Below are 22336 nucleotides of genomic sequence, written 5' to 3'. Positions count from 1 at the left end.
GGCACCACTAGCTCATTGGTTAAACCTTTCTATCTCCGTCCAATGACATGGTAGCACGGGACTAGCATAGAGGGTCGTGGGCAATGCAACCCCGCGCAGGACTGAGGCTGTCACCGTCACTGAGCCAGGCTGGGTAGTTATTCCAGCCCTTCCTTGGATCTGCAGCAGAGCAGTGTCCGGAGGGGCTCTCAGCCCTCTGTACTGACTTATCAGCACTCCAGCATGTTATCACTGCCTCTGGCGAGGGAGCGCTAGGTTGAAAACCATCAAGCCCACGGAGCGGGCAGCCACAGTCTGGCCCTGAATGTGTTGTAATTAACACCAGGCAGGGAGATGAGATCGACGTTGATGTCAAGGGGCAGCATCCTTCAACTTAAATACCTGTGGGGACTAAAAGAGAACAGACCGTGCCGTTGGGGAGAGTGCCACACGTTGGATGTTAATTTATTTGTGTAATACACAGGGCTGATTTCTTAAATGTTAACAGCCCGGCCCATGTTAGATTGAAAGTCATGGAGAAGCAACTGTGCACTGACTCTGGTACTGCCGGGAAAAAGACTAGATAAGAATCTGCTGCTGGAACGGCTAGTGTGGTCTTGTTGTATTATTATTGTATTTGCATTGCTTTTATTTATAAGACATTTGCAATATCCCCCAGCTCCAAATATGAACGAGTCTAGAACAGTCATACAACGTCAATTCAAGTTTAACACCACCTGCGTCGTACAAAGAATTGTGCATAATCAATGAATAAAATAGAGAACAAACATCCCCCGAAAGGTCACAATTCACCCACCTAATCTCAGACTTTGTGGCCTCCCTTTTTTCATGCTCAGCCAACCACATGATAGAGAAATCATGGCCTAAAGTTTCAAATGAGATATGAGATTTTGGTTGCTTCCATTTTTAGGTGCCCAATCGGAGATGTCTTCAAAGTGTTGATTTTCAGAGAACAAGTGCCCAACCTTTTTGAAAATTAGGCCCTTTGCCTCCAATTGGGTACCCCAGAACTGAAGACCCCCAAATCACTAGCCACTTCTGAAACTTTAAGACACCCATTCATCCATCCTCTTACAAACCAAAGAGATAAACACCAGAAACCACCTCACACCCAGGTTGGGATAGTTACCTAGAGAACATTTTGAGGATGCTCTTTCGAATCTCCTTGGTTTTTATACTGTAAACGATGGGGTTTATCACAGGGGGCACAAAGAGGTAAACACTGGACAGCAGAACGTGGACCAGCGGCGGGGAGTTCTCGCCATACCTGTGTATGATAGAGACTGTGATCATCGGAATGTAGAATATTAAGACAGCACAGACGTGGGAGACGCAGGTGTTCAGGGCCTTGAGACGCCGCCCCCCAGAGGCGAGACTGAAGATGGTCATCATAATCAGAATGTAGGAGATGACAATAAGCAACAAATCTATTCCGAAGACAATGAGAACAGCACATAAGCCATAGATGTTATTGACGGTGATATCCGCACACGCCAGCCTCATCACGTCTGAATGCAGACAGTAGGCATGGGAGAGGGCTTTGGCGTGGCAGAAAGGTAAGCGTTTAATAAGAATGGGTAATGGTAAAACCACACCAAAGCTTCTGATCACAATGGCCAGCCCGATTCTCACGATCCTGGGGTTGGTCAAGATGGCCGCATAGCGGAGCGGGTCACAGATGGCGACAAAGCGATCGAACGACATGGCCAGTAAAATCCCTGACCCCATGTTGGAAAAGGAGTGAATGAAAAACATCTGGGCTAGGCAGACGTCGAATGCGACATCTGTGACATCGAAGCAGAAGGTGCTGAGCACCGTGGGCAGGGTCGACAGCGAGACACCAAGGTCGTTGATCGACAGCATGCAAAGGAATAAATACATGGGCTGATGGAGACGCCGGTCTTTCCAGATAATGCAGAGGACAGTGCAATTCCCTACCATGGCGGTGAGGTAGAACACACAGAAAGGGATCGAGATCCAGTGATTAGCAGCTCCCAGGCCCGGGAACCAGGACAGTTGGAACGTTGCAGGCTGGAAGTTGGTGCTATTGAAATCCGTCATGATGAGCAGTCGCTGTCCCGGTCAGCTCTGAACCCCTGTGTAAATGCAAAATGAACCCGTGAGTTGCCCTGTGATTAGAGAAGAGGAAAGGTCAGTGCAGGGTCCCTGTACCACAAATCCTTAGTCACACTGACAGCTCTTACCTGTTCTGAGTTGTCTCTAGGCGCCACCATGATACAAATAATATGCCGGGCTGGTAATCGTTACTTCCAGGGACCAGCTTCACCTAAAAGACAGGCTGCAGTTCTCAGCTCTGCGTCACGTGTGCTTCATTCGGAAGTATTGTGCCTGGCCCCATACGTTCCCATGGCTGCTATCCCCGACGCACCCACGGCACACCTGACACGGTGCTGTAGCCGGGGTGGTCCCGGGACAGGAGGGAGACAAGGTGGGGGAGGGAATATCTTCAGTCAGACCAACTTCGGTTGGTGAGAGACAGTGACAAGCCTTTGAGCTCCCACCAAGCTCTTCTGCAAGGCTGGGACAAGCCTTCAGGCCTGCAGACGAGCTCTGTGTGAGCTCGAAAGCTCGTCTCTCTCACCAACCGAAGCTGGTCCAGTCAAAGATATTCCTTCCCCCATCTTGTCTGTCTGATGTTCCTTATACAGCATCTGAGACCTGACTTCATCCCTGCTGGCCCCCTCGCCACGCCAGCTCCGCCGCTGGCCTTCAGGAACCCCCCTTCGTGATGAGGCGACAAGTCCCGGGCCAGGCCTTGCTAGGCGCAAGGGAGGGCAGAGTCACTGGGCGCTCAATCCAGCAAAGCGCTCCCCTCCACTGGGGCTACTCCTGTGCTTCATTGCTCTGAGGGCTCGGGGCCTGCAGGCTCAGCACCCTGCAGGATGGAGCTGGCTGAGCCAAGGGAATCCCTGCAGGGCAATTCCCACCCCCAAACTCTGCCCCACCCAAGATTTTTCAAGCAACATTTGAGATGAAAAATGTGCCCTAAATCTAAGCAGGCAGCCAGGTAAAGAAGCAGGTACCTGCCCTGTGCGGGTCCATTCTCACCCACACCTATCGCACCGACGGCATGTGAAACAAGCACACTGGGAGATCTCATGAGGCAAATGCAGGGCAGCTCTCAAGTGAAGGGTCTCTGGGCGCCCGTCCTACAATCAGACCCTCGCAGACAGGCTCCTGCCGAGCCCCCTGGAATGGGCTGCACGCAGGCAACGGGGGTCCAGTCAGTAGGATCTGATTGATTGCAAGCGATTGCATCGTGATTGCAAGATCAGGGCCTATTATAGTGCATATCACATGTGTGCACTAGGGCACATGCATCCCACACATATGGTACATCCTTTCCCAGGCGTGCCTTGCAGCATATCTCCAATTTCGTGCTGGGCACATGGATACTGGCAGCTTTCCAGCCTGAAATCTCTTGCTAGATTGCGGCCATGCCTGAAATAAGATTCCATATGCAGGGGGCCAGGTTCACTCAGTGCTCGGTCTCCCGGGTGCCAGCAGGTTGCACAAGGGCCAGGAGGACAAGGACTCATTTTAAGACCCTCTGTCCTGGTGTCGTTGCCGTTTGGGACAATAAACCATAAGACGATTCCAGTGTGGTAAATGCTGTGAACGCTCCTGCTCCGACGCCCTGTGCCACAGAGGCCCCCCCCATCTCTCAAGGAACTAACAGGCTTGGAGGAATGTCTGAAGCTGCGGCAACATCGGGTGCATCTTGGGAGCGGAAAGTTTTTTAAAAGAGCACCTGCCCGACAGACTTGCCTGGCAATGACATTTTTGCTGAGCACAACCGGCCGCCCACTCGCCCTTCGCCTAATACCCCTTCAGCCTACTCACCAGCAACATGCAGGGCCGCGGGAGCAGGCAGACCTGCTCTTTACCAGGCATAAGGCTTCACTGGTCGAAGCGTGCGCCCGCTAGGCTCGCAGCGCAAGGGTAATTTTAATGTACCACTAATGAAAGTCATTTGGGGACCGTTCCATTAGTGGGGAATGTCTACAAGTATTTAAAGAAGGGAATAAAGCGAGGGGGGAGTTAACGATTAACTCAGGAGCATATGGAGCTTACTCTGGGACCAGCCTTACCCAGCATGACACACAGGTAGACGGCAGAGCTGCTGGTTTCGGGCTCACACCAGGGGTGTGGATGTTCGCACAAGCCCCTGGCTCTCACCGGCATTCTTGCTTCCGGGGAGAGCTGGGAACCTGGCCATGAATGTATCAGCTGCCATGAATGAAGATTCAGTTAAAACCCCCTTGAGTTTGAACATCATGTTACGGGGTCCTCTTTCCTCTGCCAGCCAGGAGGTCCGCGCTGTCATCACGGGGCATGGCTGCGGCTCCCTGGACATACCCCAACTAGCTTCAACCTGGCTAGCGCTGGGTCCGGGAGCAGTGACGCTATGGTAATGTGCATGTCTGCGCTGGCGGGCTCTGGGCGTGTCTACCCAGTGTGCCAGGCCTGCAGCTTCGTTTCCTCGAGTCAGAGAGCCTCAGGCGAGTCTGACCTCCTGTCTCTCACAGGCCACGAACCCCACCCAGCACCTCATGCTGAACTCAGCCACTGAAGTGAGACCAAAGTATTCCAGCCCTCGGGAGACTGGGCCCCAAGCGGCGCACAGGAGAGACCGAGGGGCACGAGGCCCCCACAATGGCAGGGAACTGATCAAGTGAGAGATACCCAGATAATCCTGGCAAGTGACCCCCCGCCATGCTGCAGAGGAAGGCGAAAAAGCCCCAAGGTCCCTGCTAATCTGATGTCCTTCCCAACCCTACATATGACAGTCGGACCCAGAGCAAGTGGGCAAGAACCAGCCATGCAAGCTGGTCTCTCTGAGAGAGAGAGCAATCAGTTCCACCTCAGACTCCCAGCTCTCCCCATCCAGTGCCCCCTCTCCAGCTGTGACCATCTCGGGTGCTTCAGGGGAAGGAGATTAAAAACACCCAGAATGCATTGGGGGAGGGAGAATCCCTTCCTGACCCCTGCAGGGAGCTGGCAGGAGCCCTGAAGCATGAGCTTTAGGAACATAAACTGGAAGTGAGCCCCAGGGTTCCTGAGCGCTGCCCCTACCATCACAAAATAGCTAGATTAAAGCTAGCCCGAGCTTTCTTCTTACCCTGCGATTGCAATATAGACATACCCAAAGGCAGAACATTGTCCAATGGCTGGAAATTGAAGCTAGCCAAATTCAAGGTGGAAATAAGATCTGCTGCAGTTCTAGTTACTGGGAGTGATAGTGTCACATCCAGAGCAGAGAAGAACAACATCCACTAGTGCAGGAATCACAAGATTCAGTCCCGTAGCGTGTGCTATGCAGGAGGTCAAACTGGCTGATCACACTGCGCCCTTTGGCCTCCGAATCAATGAAATGGTGGCACAAAAGGAGAAACCTAGATTAAAATGTTCTTGAATGCTTCTGGATCCAGGTCCTAACGGATACAGCACAAGACGCACTATTAGCTGGTGTCTGCTAGCCCCCCCCCCCCCCCGCCCCAATCCCACGAGGTACAGGATGACCGTCTCTTTATGCACCTATCTACAATTTTTAGGAAAAAAAGGTACTTGATCACTGGGGACTTTAATTTGGGTGACATATCCTGGATGTCTCATTCTGGCAGTGCTAAATCATGCTTGGAATGCCTAAATATTACAGATGAGACGTTCCTAACTCAAAACGTGTTGCATCCAACATGGGGGACTCCTACATTAGCCCATGTCCTAGCCGATAAAGAGGAACTGGTCACAGAACTGAAAAGTAATGGTCGCTTAGATACATATGCTCATGACTTGATCACATTTATAATATGCAAACAGAATAAAGCCCAGCCCAGTAACATATATATACTTGGTTCTTTAAAAGGGCCAGTTTCAAAAAGGTGAAAATAATTATCAGCCAAGTCAGCTGGAAGGAAGAATTGAATCAAAAAAATGTGAATGATCATTGGGAATCACCTAAAAACACCAAATAGCCACAATCGCACAACTGAAGAAGAAGACCATATACGTAAAAAAAAGATGACCAGGTTTAGAGGGGAAATGAAGGCAGCAGTAAATATCCATCTATCTATCTATCCATAACAAATGGCAGAAAGAGGAAATTGATAGCAGTGAATATAACGCAGAAGATAGGAATTTTAGAAAATTGATAAAGGAAGCCAAAGGACACAAGGAGAAAGTGTTCAATAAATATTTGTGTTCAGTATTTAGGAAAAAAACATATGATGTAGTCATATCATATAAAGAAAAGGAGGACTTGTGGCACCTTAGAGACTAACAAATTTATTTGATCATAAGCTTTCGTGAGCTACAGCTCACTTCATCAGATGCATTCAGTGGAAATCTGATGAAGTGAGCTGCATCTCATGAAAGCTTATGCTCAGATAAATTGGTTAGTCTCTAAGGTGCCACAAGTCCTCCTTTTCTTTTTGCAAATACAGACTAACACAGCTGCTACTCTGAAACCTGTCATATCATTTAGTGATGATAACACTCTTTCCATTCCACTAATATCTCAGGAGGATTCTGGAAGCAGTTACTAAAATTGGATATTTTAAAATCAGCAGGCCTGGATAACTTGCACCCAAGAGTTTTAAAAGAGCTGGCAGAGGAGCCCACTGGCTTAAGTTCTTTGTTCCCAGATGTATACATTTACATCTAGCCATATAAGCATACATCTTTCTTGCTTTGCCCAGTTTTTCAAGTGACCCAGAACCGTCTGTAGCAGTGACCTGTCCTCTTCATTATTTACCACTCCCCCAATTTTTGTGTCATCTGCAAATGTTTTAGTGCATTGCGAGGTTGGGGCTTAGATTTTTGATGAGCCCTTGTCATAACAAATTGATTAATCAGCTGTGTTCACCATCTCAACTCACTTTATAGGCTGGGAGATTTGTAATAAATAAAACTGATCTGTTTACATTTATGTTTCTTCTGGGTATACTTAGTTCATTCATTGTGTAGTTGAAATTCCTTCCTCCTGACTGAACAGAAAAAGCTTTATGATCTATAAGTCCAAATCCTCCGGTGGCATAAATTGACATGGCCCAAATTATCTAACTTGACATTAATAATGATTAAATATGAATGGTGACCAATAATATCTGCACCCACACAGAAGAGGCACAATATAAGGGAATTCAAGTGCATATTCAATCTTCTGCATTGGCCTATAGATCATAATTGTTATAGCACATGGAACCTTCCCATGTCTGCAGAATCTGTGAACTGTAGGCAAGCCAACCACTGGGGATGTATAATAGGAAGACAGAGAAGATATTGAACAAACAATTGTTTAAAGCCGCGAGATGTTCTTGGGATGCAATGCTCAAGACCGCCTTAACCGTCCCAAGACAATGAGCAACAAGTCTAGCACCTCTATGAGAATGGCTAAAGCCGAGCCCTACGTACTATTGAATGGGATATCGGCACACACCAGCTTGATCATATCTTGATGCAGACAATACAAATGAGAGGGCTCATGGGACCTACAGAATGGTGACCCCCTCAGCAGAAAGAGTGAGGGGAGTGCTGCTAAGATGCATCTGCATAGACTAGCTAGTCTGATCTTGGCTATTCTTGGGCTGGTGAGGATGGAGGCGTATCTCAGAGGGGGTCAGATGGTGACATATCTATCCAAGGCCATGGCCAGAAACACCGAGGATTCCAGGAAGGAAAATGAAAGAGCAAAATAAAATTGAGCAAAACAGGCATCAAATTGAATTGCTCTGGAATTAAACCAGAATATACGCAGCACCACTGGCATCATGGACAGAGACAAACCCAGGTCGCTGACAGCCAGCGTAGAAAGGAAATAGCCCACATGGGCTCATGCAGGCTTGGAGCTGTGTTTTATGACAAACAGAAACATGCAGTTTCCTACAAGTGATTCAATGTAAATAGAAGAGAAAGGGAGGGAAAGCCAGAGGCGAGCAGCTTCCAGCTGCCGGATGCCCATCAGGATGAATGTGGAAGGAGCTGCACTGGTGCTGTTGAAAGACGACGTGGTATACGGGGGATAATCTGTATTAAAATGAACAAGCGACCAATAAGTGGTGAAAAGGAAATGTACAACTGAGCAACAAAACAAATGTATGTAAAGCCCAAACCTAAGATAGCTGAATGCAGATTTACAGGAGGGTTAGAGATGGAAGATATACCAGAGGATTCCCTGTTCTGCCTCGAGTCACAGCACAGGCATGCTGGGAACATGCCACCAGACATACATATGATGCACTTTACTATAGAAATGAATTATAGTCTCTACCCCATAAACCCCATTCCTTTTCTTCCAAAGTGCAACATCATCTCCTGGTATTTGGAAAGTGTGCAGGGCAAACCTTCAAAAGGATTGTTCGGTCACTGAATAAATATTACATGTATGAAAAGTTGGGGGGAAACCAAACTGTGTATTTTAGTGTAACCTCCAGTTCCATTATCGGCACAGGGAAGCTTTCGGAAAAAGGGATGTATAAGACTAGAATGTCCAGAGTGAAAGGGGCTCTGCTTTTAAGGATCGGAAACAACCGTGGATAATCTAGTACATTTTCAGAACCATATAAACAGGTGACAGCGATTTCATTCTGGATGCAGACTGGAGAACTGAAGGAAAAGCACTAGCCGTCAAAGGGGCTCTGGTCTTTTCTGAATGGCAAATGCCCTAATCTGCTGGCTAAGAACTGAATGACGGATGCAGCAGCTCGGCACCTGCATTCTTTGTAAAGGATGTAAAGGCTCGATCCAAACCTCTGTGGAGTCAGCGGGAGTCTGTACTTTGACTTCACGGGGCTTTGAATCAGGCTCTGACAGCCCTGGGTCAAAGGACAGAGATTTTGCTTCTATACATGGAAAAACTGCCCGACAGTGAGAGACTTAATAAGATGAACCCGAGCACTGAACGGCGGAGACACTGCTGGGAGTAAGCGGCTCTGTAGTTTCGCAGACAAAGCAGAACAAGATCCAGCCAGTGGTTGGAACTGAAGCTAGACAAATTCAGACACAAAATAAGGTCCCAGCCACTGGAGCAGTTTATTGAGAATTCTCCAGCTCTGGGAATCTTTGTATTCCGCCGGGGATTCTTCCTAAGCGCGGGCTGCAGTTGCCAGAGAACTGAGGCGCTTGACATAGGAACTGCGAGGAGAGAGTCTAAGTCTTGTGCTACACAGGGGGGCCGGCTAGATGAGCTGGCAATTGATGAACCATAGGAAAAAGCACAATTAACAAGTAAAGGAAGCAAACATGGGGTAACAGCTCCTCTGTAAACTCGGTTTCAGAGTAGCAGCCGTGTTAGTCTGTATCCGCAAAAAGAAAAGGAGTATTTGTGCCACCTAAGAGACTAACAAATTTATTTGAGCATAAGCTTTCGTGAGCTACAGCTCACTTCATCGGATCCATTCAGTGGAAAATACAGTGGGGAGATTTATATACACAGAGAACATGAAACAATGGGTGTTACCTTACAGACTGTAAGGAGAGTGATCACTTAAGGTGAGCTATTACCAGCCTGAGAGCGGGGGGGGGGGGGAAGCCTTTTGTAGTGATAATGAAGGTGGGCCATTTCCAGCAGATGACAAGAACATCTGAGGAACAGTGGAGGGTGGGGGGGGTAATAAACATGGGGAAATAGTTTTACTTTCTGTAATGACCCATCCACTCCCAGTCTCTCTTCGAGACTAAGTTAATTGTATCCAGTTTGCAAATTAATTCCAATTCAGCAGTCTAACCCTAATGGGGAGAGTGAACTGATACTCTCAGCTGCGTCCTGCCAAAGACGGGCAGGGTAAAAACAGGAGAAGCCAAGCATGGTAGAACCAAAGGAGCTCTGAGGTGGTTGCCAGAACCCCTGGCATGCGTGTGGGGGTAAATGCTGATCACAAAAGTACCTGTGTTAATGCAGCTGCGTTATCCCACCATCTTGCCTGTATTTCCCTCCCCCTGAAACCCTTCATTGGCACCAAGCAGTTTTTCTGCCCTGATGGACACAGCCACGGTACCTGTGCGACTCTGAGTGTGTGGACTCCACCCCGAAATGGGGGGAGTGGATGCTACCCCATCTGCTGCAGAGAGGTGGCTGCTTCCCCCCCCGGCCCGAGGCCTGGCTGAACTGCAGTGCCCCACACACCAGCCCTGGCTCACTACGCAGCACGAAGAGTGCGGGGAAACCACATGGACAGCTGGCTTCCAGATCCCCACGTTTATTGACTATGTGCGAAGACACCAGACCAGCTGTCTCTGGGCCCTGCTGCCCCAGCAGGGTTCTGCTGGCTTTTGACAGGGAAGACACTAGAGGAAACGCAAACTATTGAAAGAGATATTACCCAGTTCCCATCCACTCCAGCTACAATCAAGCTCTACGGGTGAACCCTCCCCTCCCCCTCCCCCTCCCCCCGTGCAGGGACCCGGCGTATGTGATTGTCACCCACATATCACCACACTGGGCCAAACCCTGCTCTAATTGACAGCATGTAATCCTGAATCCATTTCACGCAGGTAATGCAGGTGCTCTGGATGTCACGGACATCAGCTCTGCAGCCCTATACACACTGTGGTGTCCCCGGTCACTGGGAAAAGGGGTTTTCTTTGGCCTTTGTTTTCTAACCTCTTCTAGCACAAAGAGGTTACTAACCCTGGCAGTAAAACAGTGGGATCTTCAGAATATGAACCAGAAGACACATTTGTAACAGGGAGCGCGATTCACCATTGAAACAAACTGCCAAGGAAAGCGGTGCACTCTACTCTTTCGGTCTACAAATCAGGTCTGGATCCTTTCTCAAAACGATTAATGAAACTCAAGTAATTGGGCTTAACACAGGGGTAAGCGGGTGAAATGTAAGGGCCTGTGATAGCCAGGAGGTCAGTTTAGGAATTAGCAGCTCTGAGCAGACAGCTGAAAATTCCAGGAGAGTTTTCAGGGGCTGCACCTTTGAGGATCGAATGTTTTCAGCACCCTGGCCAGATCGGCTGGGTTTTCACCCCATAAATGATGGGGTTCAATGTGGGTGGAACCAGCATGTAGAGATTGGCGAGAAGAATGTGGATGTGGCGGGGGACACTGCACCCAAAGCAATGGCTTAAGAACGAGAAGAAGGCCGGTATGTAAAATATTAATATGATGCAGAAGTGGGAGTCGCAGGTGCGAAGAGCTTTGCGCCGGGCGTCCCTGGAGGGAAGCCGGAAGACGGCCCTGAGGATCAGAGTGTAGGACACAGCGATAAAGATAATATCTAACCCTATGGCTAAGAAAGGGACAATCAAACCGTACACAATAATGACTGTGATGTCGGCACAGGCCAGCCGGGCTATGCCCATGTGCTCACAGTAGGTGTGATGGACGATGTGGTGGCCACAGTATGGTAACCTTTTAAGGAACAAGACAAATGGGAGGACCACACACACGCTCCTGAGAATGCTTGCTACCCCTATTCTACTTACCAGGGGCTTTGTTACTACAGCTCTGTATCTCGGGGGGTCACAGGTGGCAACGTACCGATCAAATGCCATGGCCAGCAGGATGGCCGACTCCGGAGCAAAAACCGCATGGACAAAGAACATCTGGGTGAGACAGGCAGCAATTTCCCCAGCCTTGAACCAGAGCACGAGCAACATTTCTGGCACCATGGTGGAACTGAGAATGAGATCCGAGGTAGCCAACATGGAGAGGAAAAGGTAGACGGGCTGCTGCAGGCTTTGCTCCATCAGTATGGCTACGAGCACCCCGGTGTTCCCGAGCAGAGAAACGATGCACATGCAGCACAAGGGGACAGAGATCCAGATGTGGGCCGCTGCCAGCCCTGGGATGCCCAGCAGGATGAAGAGGTGTGAGCCAATGTCAGTACTGTTGATAGCTGACATGGCAGGAGTCCTGTGTCCTAGGCCACTTCCGAAAATTTTGCTCCCTGCAAGATCAAGAGGAGGAGAAATTTCGCATTTAGCTGGTAGTTGAAGATAATCTTATTGCTGAAACGCTTCTGCCAAAGTACCTCTCTCGGCTCCTGCTATCTGCGCTCCTCCTGTTTGCGTATGGCTTTATCTTCCCCACACCCCTGGGAGGCCGGTCAGTATTACCATCCTCATTTCATGAGGCACATAGGGATTAACACCCCGACTAAACTCACAGATATCAGCGACTTTGTACATGAGTGCACTACCACCGAGTTCAATGGGAAGTGGGCATAGTTACTTAGACGTGATTTCAGAGGCAGGGCCTTAACTTGTAAAGGAAGATTAAAAACATAACATTCCCCTCCCACAAACAGTAAACAATTGTCTAGTTAAGCCTCTGGTGTACAGCCGGTCTGAGTATCTCCGGTTATGAGCCGAGTAATAATAAATACCTGTGCGTGGTTGGGGTAAGCGCTCACCGGCAGGTCAGGGGCTGCTGTATTTTCCCCTGACAAGTGCAGCAAAATGCAGACGGAGCCCCGGCACCACTCAGGGTCTGTAGCTGTTGGAGATCAGGGAGGATTTATACATTGTCCTTCAAATCCATTGGGCTTGAGATTGGTTCCCTGAGTCTGGCCCTAAGAGCAACAACAAAGCAAATTAACCTTCTCACTCCTAGCTCCCTCTCCCCTTACACTCCCCTTGGCTCTGGAGTACCTGCACACCTGACATCCCTTTGATTGTCCTGTTCTCAGGTGTGGTATCTACCTAGGCATGCAAATACCAGGGGGCCTATTCCGATGTTGGTTTCAGGGCAGCCCTGCTGGACTGAGAAGGGGCTGGTCTGGGCCCCCCAAGGGATAAAATGTTAACAAAGCCCTTTTTTACTATTACTTCATTAAATAGTTCAGCACGCCTGAGGTTTTGAGTCAAGTAATCACTGGCTTATTCCTATTGTAACAACCACCATTACAAATCTTCGAAGCTGTCTGTTAAGGACAGACACCAAGGAAATCAGTTAACACACTTGAAATATAAAGTATTAAGAAAAAAATCTGCATGTAGCAATAGCCCTTGTCCCCTTTACAGTCCCTGATCCAGGACAGGGATTTGAAGCTGGGTCTCCCGTACGCCAGGTGAGAGCCCTGACCGCTGGGCTATTGGATTCTCTCTTGCTTGTGCTCTTTGCCTGGTGTTTTTTGGGGGTGGGGGGGAGCATGAACACTTTCTAAAGGGCTCACTTTTGTTCTGTACCAGAGTGAAACCAGATTTCAACCCCCTGACCTATTTTGCCATTGGAATCGTTGTTTTCCAGCCAGCCCTGGTAATGTCACGGGGGTCTCTCTCTCTGGCCCAGTCTCTGAAAGGACGTCTCTCAGGATCAGCATGATCCTGCCAGGGTCCCAGGATACCGGGGTGATGGCAGCAGCCATGATGGGAAAGTTTGTTCCTTCCAGTTCATCCATCCCCCTTACTCCCACTCGCTGACCCCCAGTAAACAATGCCCAAGAAGGGGCAGCCCCTTTCCGCCACTGACAGTCCCCAATCACTGATTTCAGCCCCGAACATCTCCTCCCCATTCGAGACTCTTTCAGCTCGTTGTCATGCCAACCCGTGACTTTACCAGGAGCTCTGATGGCTCCCTGGGCACAGGTCTTTTAACTTCAACCCTCCGGCTTGGAGCTGTTTATTCCTCCCCAGACCATGGTCTGTCAGAGGCTGAGCTGGACTTTGGAACAGCTTAGAGAGCAGCTCCGCACAGGACAGCACCGGCCCCTGAGCATCTACCCTGGAAAGGGCGATAACCCGCCAGCCCTGCGTGGTACCTTAGCAGCAGGAGGAACCGGAATCTGCCTTGCCCAGCCCATCGAGCATCCTGGTGGCTCTGGGTACCTGAGGGTCTGGCCACCCTCCCCCGAATCCAGCTACCCATAACCCCACTCCAAGCAGCCTGAGGACCCAGTGGCAGGGGGCCCTGGGTAGGGTGACCCAGGGTGAAGCAAGTGTGAAAAAGCAGGACAGGGGGTGGGGGGTAATAGGAGTCTATATAAGAAAAAAGACCCCAAAATCGGGACTGTCACTATAAAATCAGGACATCTGGTCTCCCTAGCCCTGGGGCATGGCTGGGTGGCTAGCCAGTCTCATACACTCATCGGTTTTGAAGCCAGAAGGGTCAGGGGTCTCCTACAGGAGCAGGCGGGCAAGGCTCTGTGGCCTGTGAAGTGCAAGAGGTCAGACTAGATGATCTGACAACGGATTGAGAAGCAGGGAGCGCGGACCATCGCAGGGCCAGCGTCTCCACACAGATGGGACCCCGGTACAGGATAGCCAAGTTCCCAGTTATCCGCACAGGTCTCACGCTGGCAGTCTGGAGCCAAAGGGACCCCTGCCACTGGCTCCTCAGGCTTCTGGGTTAAGACACATCAGTACCCAAGGGAGTGACGGGCCAGCATCGCAGCAAGCTGCCTTCGGAGTGGGCCCCCATTGTGCTGAGGGAACCAAAGGGGGCCTTTTAGTGTAAAATTAAGGGAGTCTCAAACCCACACTTCAGATCAGAGCTGAACACCTTAACCCTGAGCCACTGGACCTGCCCAGCTGCTGGCGGAGAGCTGGGTCCCCGCGGAGTGAGTGGGCGTTCTGCCACTGACTCCCATGGAACCAGGACCCCAGTCCCAAGAGATGGTGGGGGTCCCAAGAGATGGATGGTGGGGTCCCAAGAGATGGTGGGGGTGGCAGACATGATGGTGAAACTTGCTCCTGTGGCCAATTTCCCATCCCCCAATCTCTTTCCTTAAGGACCTACAGAGGCAGTGATGGGCAGGACAGCCCCTCCCCTCATTGTTCTGCCCACCAATTAGGCCTAATTTCGGACACAATTTTGGGTCATTAATTTCCAGTCCCCCACTGTTCTTGTTTACCAGGCACAATCTTTACCCCGTCCTTGAGTTACATAAGGAGACCTTTTTGTTTGTACTAATTCAATCTTTCTGTCTCCCTGTTATACCTTTTCCCATCAACGTTTGTTATTACGTGTCACTGTTGCACCCTGTGAACTGCCACGTATGGTTTACAGCTGAGCTCACATTTCGGGTAAGGTTGTAGGCCCAATTATTATAACAACATCCACAGGGGCTTTGGGAGACCCAGGATCTGGTCCCCCAGCTCTAATGACTAATTATTTATACACCGTGGAACAACTTCACTGGGAGAGAGACTGAGCGAGTCCATAGCAGCCTATCCCAGAGCCCAGTGGTTGGGGTGCACCTCCTGAGAGGTGGGAGACCCCAGTGCAAATCCTCGCTCCCTCTCAGCCAGAAGGGGAAACTGAACCTGCGTCTCCTGCATCTCATGTGGGTGCCCCAACCACTCAGCTAAAAGTTATAAGCTGGGCACTGGCAGCATCTTTGTCTAGATTTTGAATGGGACCCAGCCTGTTAGGTGGCCTCTGAGCAAACGTACTGGATTGGGCCCTGCGGGTGAGCAAGGCAGGGGAGCACCTATCTTCCCCTGGTTCGTGGAGTGCACTGGGGTGTAGGCGGGAGAGGTAGCTGTCCAGCTGCCTAGAGGCGGGCAGCAATCCCTGTGTCCAGAGACAGAAACAGAGGCTCCTAGGGAAAGTTCACAACATAAATGTCGGCACGAAGGGAGTTTAGAAATCTATAGAGTTCGGTGACAGCTGAGCAGGTGTTTGTGGATCCCAGTGGGGCCTAAAACTGGGACTAAGGTGCCTAAATCTGGGATTTAGGTGTGGGAGTACCTGTGTGGATCTGGGCCCATACCTCATTGTCTTGTATGTGGTATGGCTCTCAGCGCACATGTGGTGTGAACAGAGGAAGAAGGATCGTCTTGTCTTCGGTTTGTTTGGTCTTTCTTTCTTTCTTTCTTTCTTTCTTTCTTTCTTTCTTTCTTTCTTTCTTTCTTTCTTTCTTTCTTTCTTTTGCTTTGTCTGTGTGTGCTGCAGCATTTGTTTGTTTCAATTCCTTCCTCACTCTCGTTTGGGACTCAAAGGAGCATCAGCCATTCCTGACGCCTGGGAATCACTGAGGTTGCCTTAACCACTAGCTGGCCAGAAAACACAGGGGGTAACTGCCCTGGGTTAACCCTCAACATGCCCCACCTGGCTTCTGAAGAAAGCAGAGTCGGGCCTGATGGGACCAGAGGGGAAGTAGATAAAAAGAGCCCTCCTGGTTTGGGGGTAGGGAGGGGGAGTTAAAAGGCTGGCAGGTGCTGGCTGCCTGATCCCAAATGCTGGGGCAGTTAAGCTACATTTGCTGGGGCTAACGCCGTGGAGGCGGCAGGCTGCATAAACCCAGCTGGGGAGCCTGACCGGTGACTTAAGGGTGTTTTTATTTTGGTGCATGTGCTCTGCCAGCTCAGGGGTGGGCAGATAAAACGGACTTTTCTTTCTGGAAGCCAGAGCCAACACGTGGGGTGTCCCTGTGATGCTCTCGCTGATGGGAAGTGACTCTTGTACTGTGGTCTCCCACTTCCGGGGGCGGGGGCTGGCAGGATCTGACTCTGCCGCAGCGCACGCACTGACATGCATTCCGGCTGAGATACGTCGGTCCTGGGTCTCCCCAGTGCGAGGCTCACGTGACCCCATGGGTACTGGCATAAAACTGGGGTAAGAGAGAGGAGAATCAGGCCTGTTCATTTATAAAGCCTATGGAGCTGATTGTCTGCAAAGAGACATTTCACAAACTGGTTTAAAAAAATCCAAAAAATGTTTGATAATTAAAAAAAACCAGTAAGTTCTGCCAGGATGCCACGGGCTAGGAATCACATTTATGGTCAGGGTGAGACCCACAGACGAGCTGGGAGTTTCAAATGTGCAGGGCGGTTGGCTTGCCTTGCCTTTCCCTCCTCCGCCCCCTCCTGGGAGCGACAGCCCTGGCAATCTCTCCAGCCCACACTGGGTTTCTGGGCTCTGCTATTGCTCTGTGAGCCACGCGGAGCTGGGAGGGGGTGGGTAGGAAGAGACAGGGGCTCCGGGGGGCATTATGCCTGCCCAAAGGAAGAGGCGAGTATGTGGATGCAGCGATTGCTACGCCTGCTCTGAAACTGCGGGCTGGGGTGGAGTAGCAGGACAATAGCGCCTTGCCCTACCCCGCATAATCCTACGAGTGCCTGGAAACTGAAGTCAGGAGCTGAGGGAAATAGCGCTTATTATTTTAAGCCACAGCTCTGGTTTTTAATCAGTCACATGAAGCATAAAAATCAAGGGGATTTATAAGGATGTATACTTGCTACCGTACAGGGGAAGTTCTCTTAGATCTATCTATCTATCTATCTATCTATCTATCTACCTATCTCCATCCACCGCGTCTATCTATCTATCTATCTATCTATCTATCTATCTGTGTGTCTGTCTGTCTTAAGATAGATCATACAATATATTGGAATTGGAAAAGGTTCAGAAAAGGGCAACACAAATGATTCGGGGTATGGAACAGCTTCCGTATGAGGAGAGATTAATAAGACTGGGACTTTTCAGCTTGGAAAAGAGACGACTAAGGGGGGATATGACAGAGGTCTATAAAATCATGACTGGTGTGGAGAAAGTGAATAAGGAAGCGTTATTTACTCCCTCCCATAACACCGGAACTAGGGGTCACCCAATGAAATTAATAGGCAGCAGGTTTAAAACACACAAAAGGAAGTATCTTTTCCCACAACGCACAGTCAACCTGTGGCACTCTTTGCCAGAGGACGTTGTGAAGGCCAAGACCATAACAGGGATCAAAAAAGAACTAGATAAATTCAGGGAGGAATGGTCCAACAACGGCTATTAGCCAGGATGGGCAGGGATGGTGTCCCTACTCTCTGTTTGACAGAAGCTGGGAATGGGCGATAGGGGATGGATCACTGCATGATTCCCTGTTCTGTTCATTCCCTCTGGGGCACCTGGCATTGGCCACTGTAGGAAGACAGGATACTGGGTTAGATGGACAAGGAAAGGGGGTGTAGGGTTTTGGGGGAAGACGTCTCCAAGTGGTCTCTTTCCTGTTCTTTGTTTAAATGCTTGGTGGTGGCAGCATACTGTTCAAGGACAAGGCAAAGTTTGTATCTTGGGGAAGTTTTTAACGTAAGCTGGTAAGAATAAGCTTAGGGGGTCTTTCATGCGGGTCCCCACATCTGTACCCTAGAGTTCAGAGTGGGGAAGGAACCCTGACAGGGGGTGTTTGCTGGCCTGTGTTATGCAGAAAGCGAGAGGTAGATAAGTAACAGTGGTACCTTCTGGCCTTACAATCTAGAATCCCAAACTTAAAGGGCTTGTTTTATATAGAAAAGAGGTGTATCTAAGTTTCATAGAATCACAGAACCACAGAGTTAGACGGGACCACCAGGGTCATCTAGTCTAACCCCTTGCCAAGATGCAAGATTGTTTGGGGCTAAACCATCCCAGACAGATGGCTCCAGCCTCCTTTAGAAAACTTCCAGTGAAGGAGCTTGCATATGAAGTGTCCCTCAGACTCGTACTTCCCAGTGTCTTCTTCTGAGGCTGTGCATGCTTGAGAACATTTAAAAGAGTTCTGCAGTGGACAAAGGTCTAATCAGCTGTGAGTCAGGAAGCTTCTAGGGTGTGTGTACATCATTATAGCACATACAGAGCTTTCATCCTACTTCTCATCACCAGCGAGGAAAGCGTCTCACATGGCATGGAGCTATTCTCCGTCCACAGGCCACTAAACAGCCCACCTGCCCTGCCAGAATTCAGCACTTTTTCTCCCCACAAACTTCTGGACACCCTAACGGGGTACCAGCCCAACTCCTGAAAATTTGGCCATCGCCACTCCTGGCAGATGGCACCTCTTCTGACTGAGACAGCCAATGCCTCATTCAGAGGAGAACCTTCCCTTCCTCGTTCAAACACACCATCGCTCAGTCAACGCTGACGAGACCCACCCTGCAGACATCGGTTCTAGCCACCTCCCACCCTGTCTCAAACCTCCCTTTCCAGAGCAAGGCCACAGAGAAGCTAGCTAAAGGCCGACACCTACAGTCTCATCTGACTGAAGCTAATGTCCTAGACCTGGTTCAACCTGGATTCAGGCCAGGACACAGAAGGATGATCTCTTCCCGCCAGAGGATAGAGGGCAGACATCCATTCTCACCATCCTGGGCCTGTCCATGGGACACAGCTGACACACCTCAGAGAGGTGGCAGGCGGCCAGAGGAATGCACTAAAATGGTCTGAGTCTTTCCCGGAGGGATGGATCCAAAGAGCAGTGATGGGAAACTGCACCTCCACCACTAGCCCCTCACTTGTGGAGTCCCACAAGGATCAGTTCCCGCTTTGGTCCTAGTCAACATCTTCATGTCTCCACTGAGTGAACTGGTCAGGGAACATGGACTCAAGCGCCTGCCATGTGCAGGTGACATCCAGCTCTACCTGTCCTGCATATGACCACACTGCTACCACTCAGGTGGCCCAGTGGTTGGACGAGAGCCGCTCCTGGATGAAGAACAGCTGGCTGAAGCTGAGCAAGACAGAGGTGGTGCTGGCGGGCAGAGAATTGTGAAGAGCTTGCAGCCACGGGGCAGTGTGCTTTGGTTGAAAGCACACACCCACAACGGGGCAGTTCAGTCTGCAGCTCAGGAGTGCTACGGGGGTCTTTGCTTACAGCACGCTCTCATGTAACAACATCTGCAAGTAGCACTTTCTCCCATCTGCAGTTGTCTACTGCACTCCATCCCGACCTAGCAGACAAGGACGTGGCCTCAGATGTGCTCACCTTGTCCCTTCTCGTCTGTTTTACAGCCATGCGATATACCTGGACATGAAGCCATAAGCACTCAGGAAACTCCAGCAGGTACAGAACCCTGCAGCACGGGATACCGTGCTCGCATCGGACCTGCTCTTTGCACTGGCTCCCCAGAGAATATTGAGTCAAACTCAGGTCTTGGCCCTTATCCTGGCTTTGGCCCAGCATACGTAAAAGACCAGCTAAAGCTCCAGGGTGAAAATTGTTCCAACAGTTCCACTCCTCTGACACAATGACCCTTTCTGCCATAAGCATACAACTCATCCATGCAGGAGATCGAGCTTTCTCAGGGGACAGTGTCAGGCCGTGGAACAATTTCCCCGAGGAACTAAGGACCATCCCAAACCTCCCCAACTTTCTCTCCAAGCTGGACGTGCACTTCTCTGACTGTCCTTCTGTAACAGAAACACAGAGCAGCGTGGGCATTTGAAAACCAAAACCAAACCGTTCTCCCCCACAGGAGAAAACGAGAAAAAGGACAAACTGCATATGCCAGACATTGGTTGTGTGGGTTAATGTGCACTTGGGATGTGCTCAGTTACTATGGTGATGAGGGTGGGAACCTGCAGAGAACTGATTAGAATATATTTGCACGAGGCTCCACACCTTGCACCTTGGGCATCCACAGACGGAGGCACCCAAAATGCGTGGACACTTTTGAAACCTTTGCTCTAAGTAGCTTTTAGCAGAGGACGGCTCAGGTGTCCTGTGCTGGAATAATCAGCATGAAGCCGGGGCCAGTGTGGGGGCTGGCCCCACGGTCTTTCCCAGTGTTTGGAACTCAGAACTTCATGACAAACAGCTGTTTCAGATGCTGCTGCTTGGCTTGGCCATGGCTGAGTGTTTCATACCCTGCTAGAAGCCTTGCTGGGGAGCTGAGGGTTCCCTTGAATTTGATGTCTGTTGATCCTGTCTATAGCCATATGGATATACTGGCTGTCAGTCACTCCGTATGGGAGAGCTGGGGAGGGGATTTCCTGCTTTAATGCATGTCCCTGATGCACGGACAGGGAAGTGAGTGGGGGTGACAAGCAGTGCTTAGAGTGACCCTTCCAATGCCCGTCAATGCCTCTCCTTTTGTCAGCCAGAGAGGACGGTAGGGCATGGTAGGAAGAGCATGCTAACCCGATGGACTACCAGGGGCTAAGCCGATTGTCCCTGCAGCACCGTACGCCCAGGGTGACTCAAAAGAGCTAATAAAGAAACTTTAAAAATGAGCTCCCATAAAACACTATGTAGGGAAAATGAGAGGAAGAGAATTCCCAAAACTATGTGTAGTTTGGAACTTTATCCAATTCCATCAAATGAGGTCAGTGTGGGGTATCGAAAATTACAAGCTATCACTTTAAGTTGTAAGGGATTTCCTGGTCCTGCTTGCAGGCCAGGGGGCTCTGAGAGAAGCAGGTGATCATCTGGATGCTCAGAAATCAGTCTGTGAATGGGCCAATCTGGGACAAAGACAGGGTTAGTTGTGCCTGTCTGCCTTAGGGAGCAGCCTGTTTCGTCTCTCTCTGTATTTGGTTGTTGTGTGCTAGATTTCTGGATGCCAAGAATGAAGCAATGTAAAGTTGCAATCTTTCAGGAAGGGTGTTTATGTTTGATTTCTAACTCTCTGTGTCTGTGCCATGAACATAGCAGTCAGTTTTTTACAATATAGGGAATACGACACCCCTCAAGTAGGAATGTTCCAATCAGGTGCTGTGGAAGCAGACCAGACACCTGCATAGCATCTTCTCCTTCTCAGCAGCTCCTGCAAGCAGGTTCCATGCACCATCACGTGGAGACTATCTGTTCCGAAGTTCACTTTGGGAAGGAAAGCCTGCAAGAAAGGTTGCTCTGACTTGTTGCATGTGTACTGGAGCTGGAGGGTGTGGTATCTGGAGGATTGTATTGGAATTTCAAGTGATCACTTTTAGAGCAGGTCCTGGTCCTGGTCCTGCTTCCAACTGGAATCAGTCTGGAAAGAGACAGTTTAAAGCAAGGGCAGTGTTGTTGTGCCTTGGTGAGCAGCCTTCTTTGTCTCTCTCTGTTTTAGGTCCTTGTGTGTTATTGTTTGGAATTCCAAGAAATAAGTAGCCTTATGTTGCAACCTTCCAGCAAGAGAGTTTATAGCAGAACCTAACAGATGCCAGATCAAGAGGGAGGGAGATTCAATGGGCAGGACAGAGAGCAAACACGGAAAAGCTGAGACCATCCTGACTAGTTGAAGACAGGCTGGAGACTGAAGCTAAACCTCCCTTTGCTGAGGCTCCAGAGAGGGGTCGTGAGAAATTGCCTCGACACCCAGAAGTTATTTTTCAGGGTGCAGACAGTGCTCCTGTTTTACGGTTCTGCTGGCGTTTGCTGGTGCATAAGGCACAGGGCCGGAGCCATGCTCCCAATCTGACCTCAAACCTCCAGGCATGGAACATTGCAGGCACCTTCCTCCACTGCCTCCCCATCATTTTGCAGCCAGGCGGTGGCCAGCTCCTGCACGGGTGAGGAAAGGACCCCCCGCTCTCTTTCCCTGCTGCTGCACTCATAACCCAATCTAAGGGCCAGATCCTTAGTCAGTGTAAATCGAAGTACCTCCATTGAAGTCACCAGCTGAGGTCAGATGGGTTAGCCATGAGTCTCCGGCTAGGCAGATGTGCCGATGGGACTCAGAAGTTTCCCAGCAAGGAGGT

The 22336-nt window shown here is 50.0% G+C and overlaps 2 protein-coding genes across 3 annotated transcripts; both read right to left on the bottom strand.

The window, feature by feature from the left end:
• Positions 1-1125: 1125 nt before the first annotated feature.
• On the bottom strand, positions 1126-11572 carry LOC142000345 (olfactory receptor 51I1-like). 2 transcript variants are annotated; one of them, XM_074974590.1, is made up of 2 exons: positions 11510-11572; positions 1126-2096 (listed from the first exon to the last, which is right to left on the bottom strand). In XM_074974590.1, the coding sequence occupies exon 2, from the start codon at positions 2059-2061 to the stop codon at positions 1126-1128; it is 936 nt and encodes a 311-aa protein (XP_074830691.1). In that variant the 5' UTR covers positions 2062-2096; positions 11510-11572. The 2 variants fall into 2 exon arrangements, with proteins under 2 accessions (XP_074830691.1, XP_074830771.1); XM_074974670.1 differs by lacking the exon at positions 11510-11572 and adding an exon at positions 3865-3923.
• On the bottom strand, positions 9894-11874 carry LOC141981006 (olfactory receptor 52D1-like). Its single transcript, XM_074942827.1, has 2 exons — positions 10985-11874; positions 9894-9951 (listed from the first exon to the last, which is right to left on the bottom strand). The coding sequence occupies exons 1-2, from the start codon at positions 11872-11874 to the stop codon at positions 9894-9896; spliced, it is 948 nt and encodes a 315-aa protein (XP_074798928.1).
• Between the last annotated feature and the right edge of the window lie 10462 nt (positions 11875-22336).

The sequence above is a fragment of the Natator depressus genome, chromosome 1 (genome assembly GCF_965152275.1).
Source record: "Natator depressus isolate rNatDep1 chromosome 1, rNatDep2.hap1, whole genome shotgun sequence".
NCBI classification, from domain to species: domain Eukaryota; kingdom Metazoa; phylum Chordata; order Testudines; family Cheloniidae; genus Natator; species Natator depressus.
The sequence above is the reverse complement of the archived record's forward strand: the minus strand, read 5'-3'. Positions and strand labels throughout refer to the sequence as shown.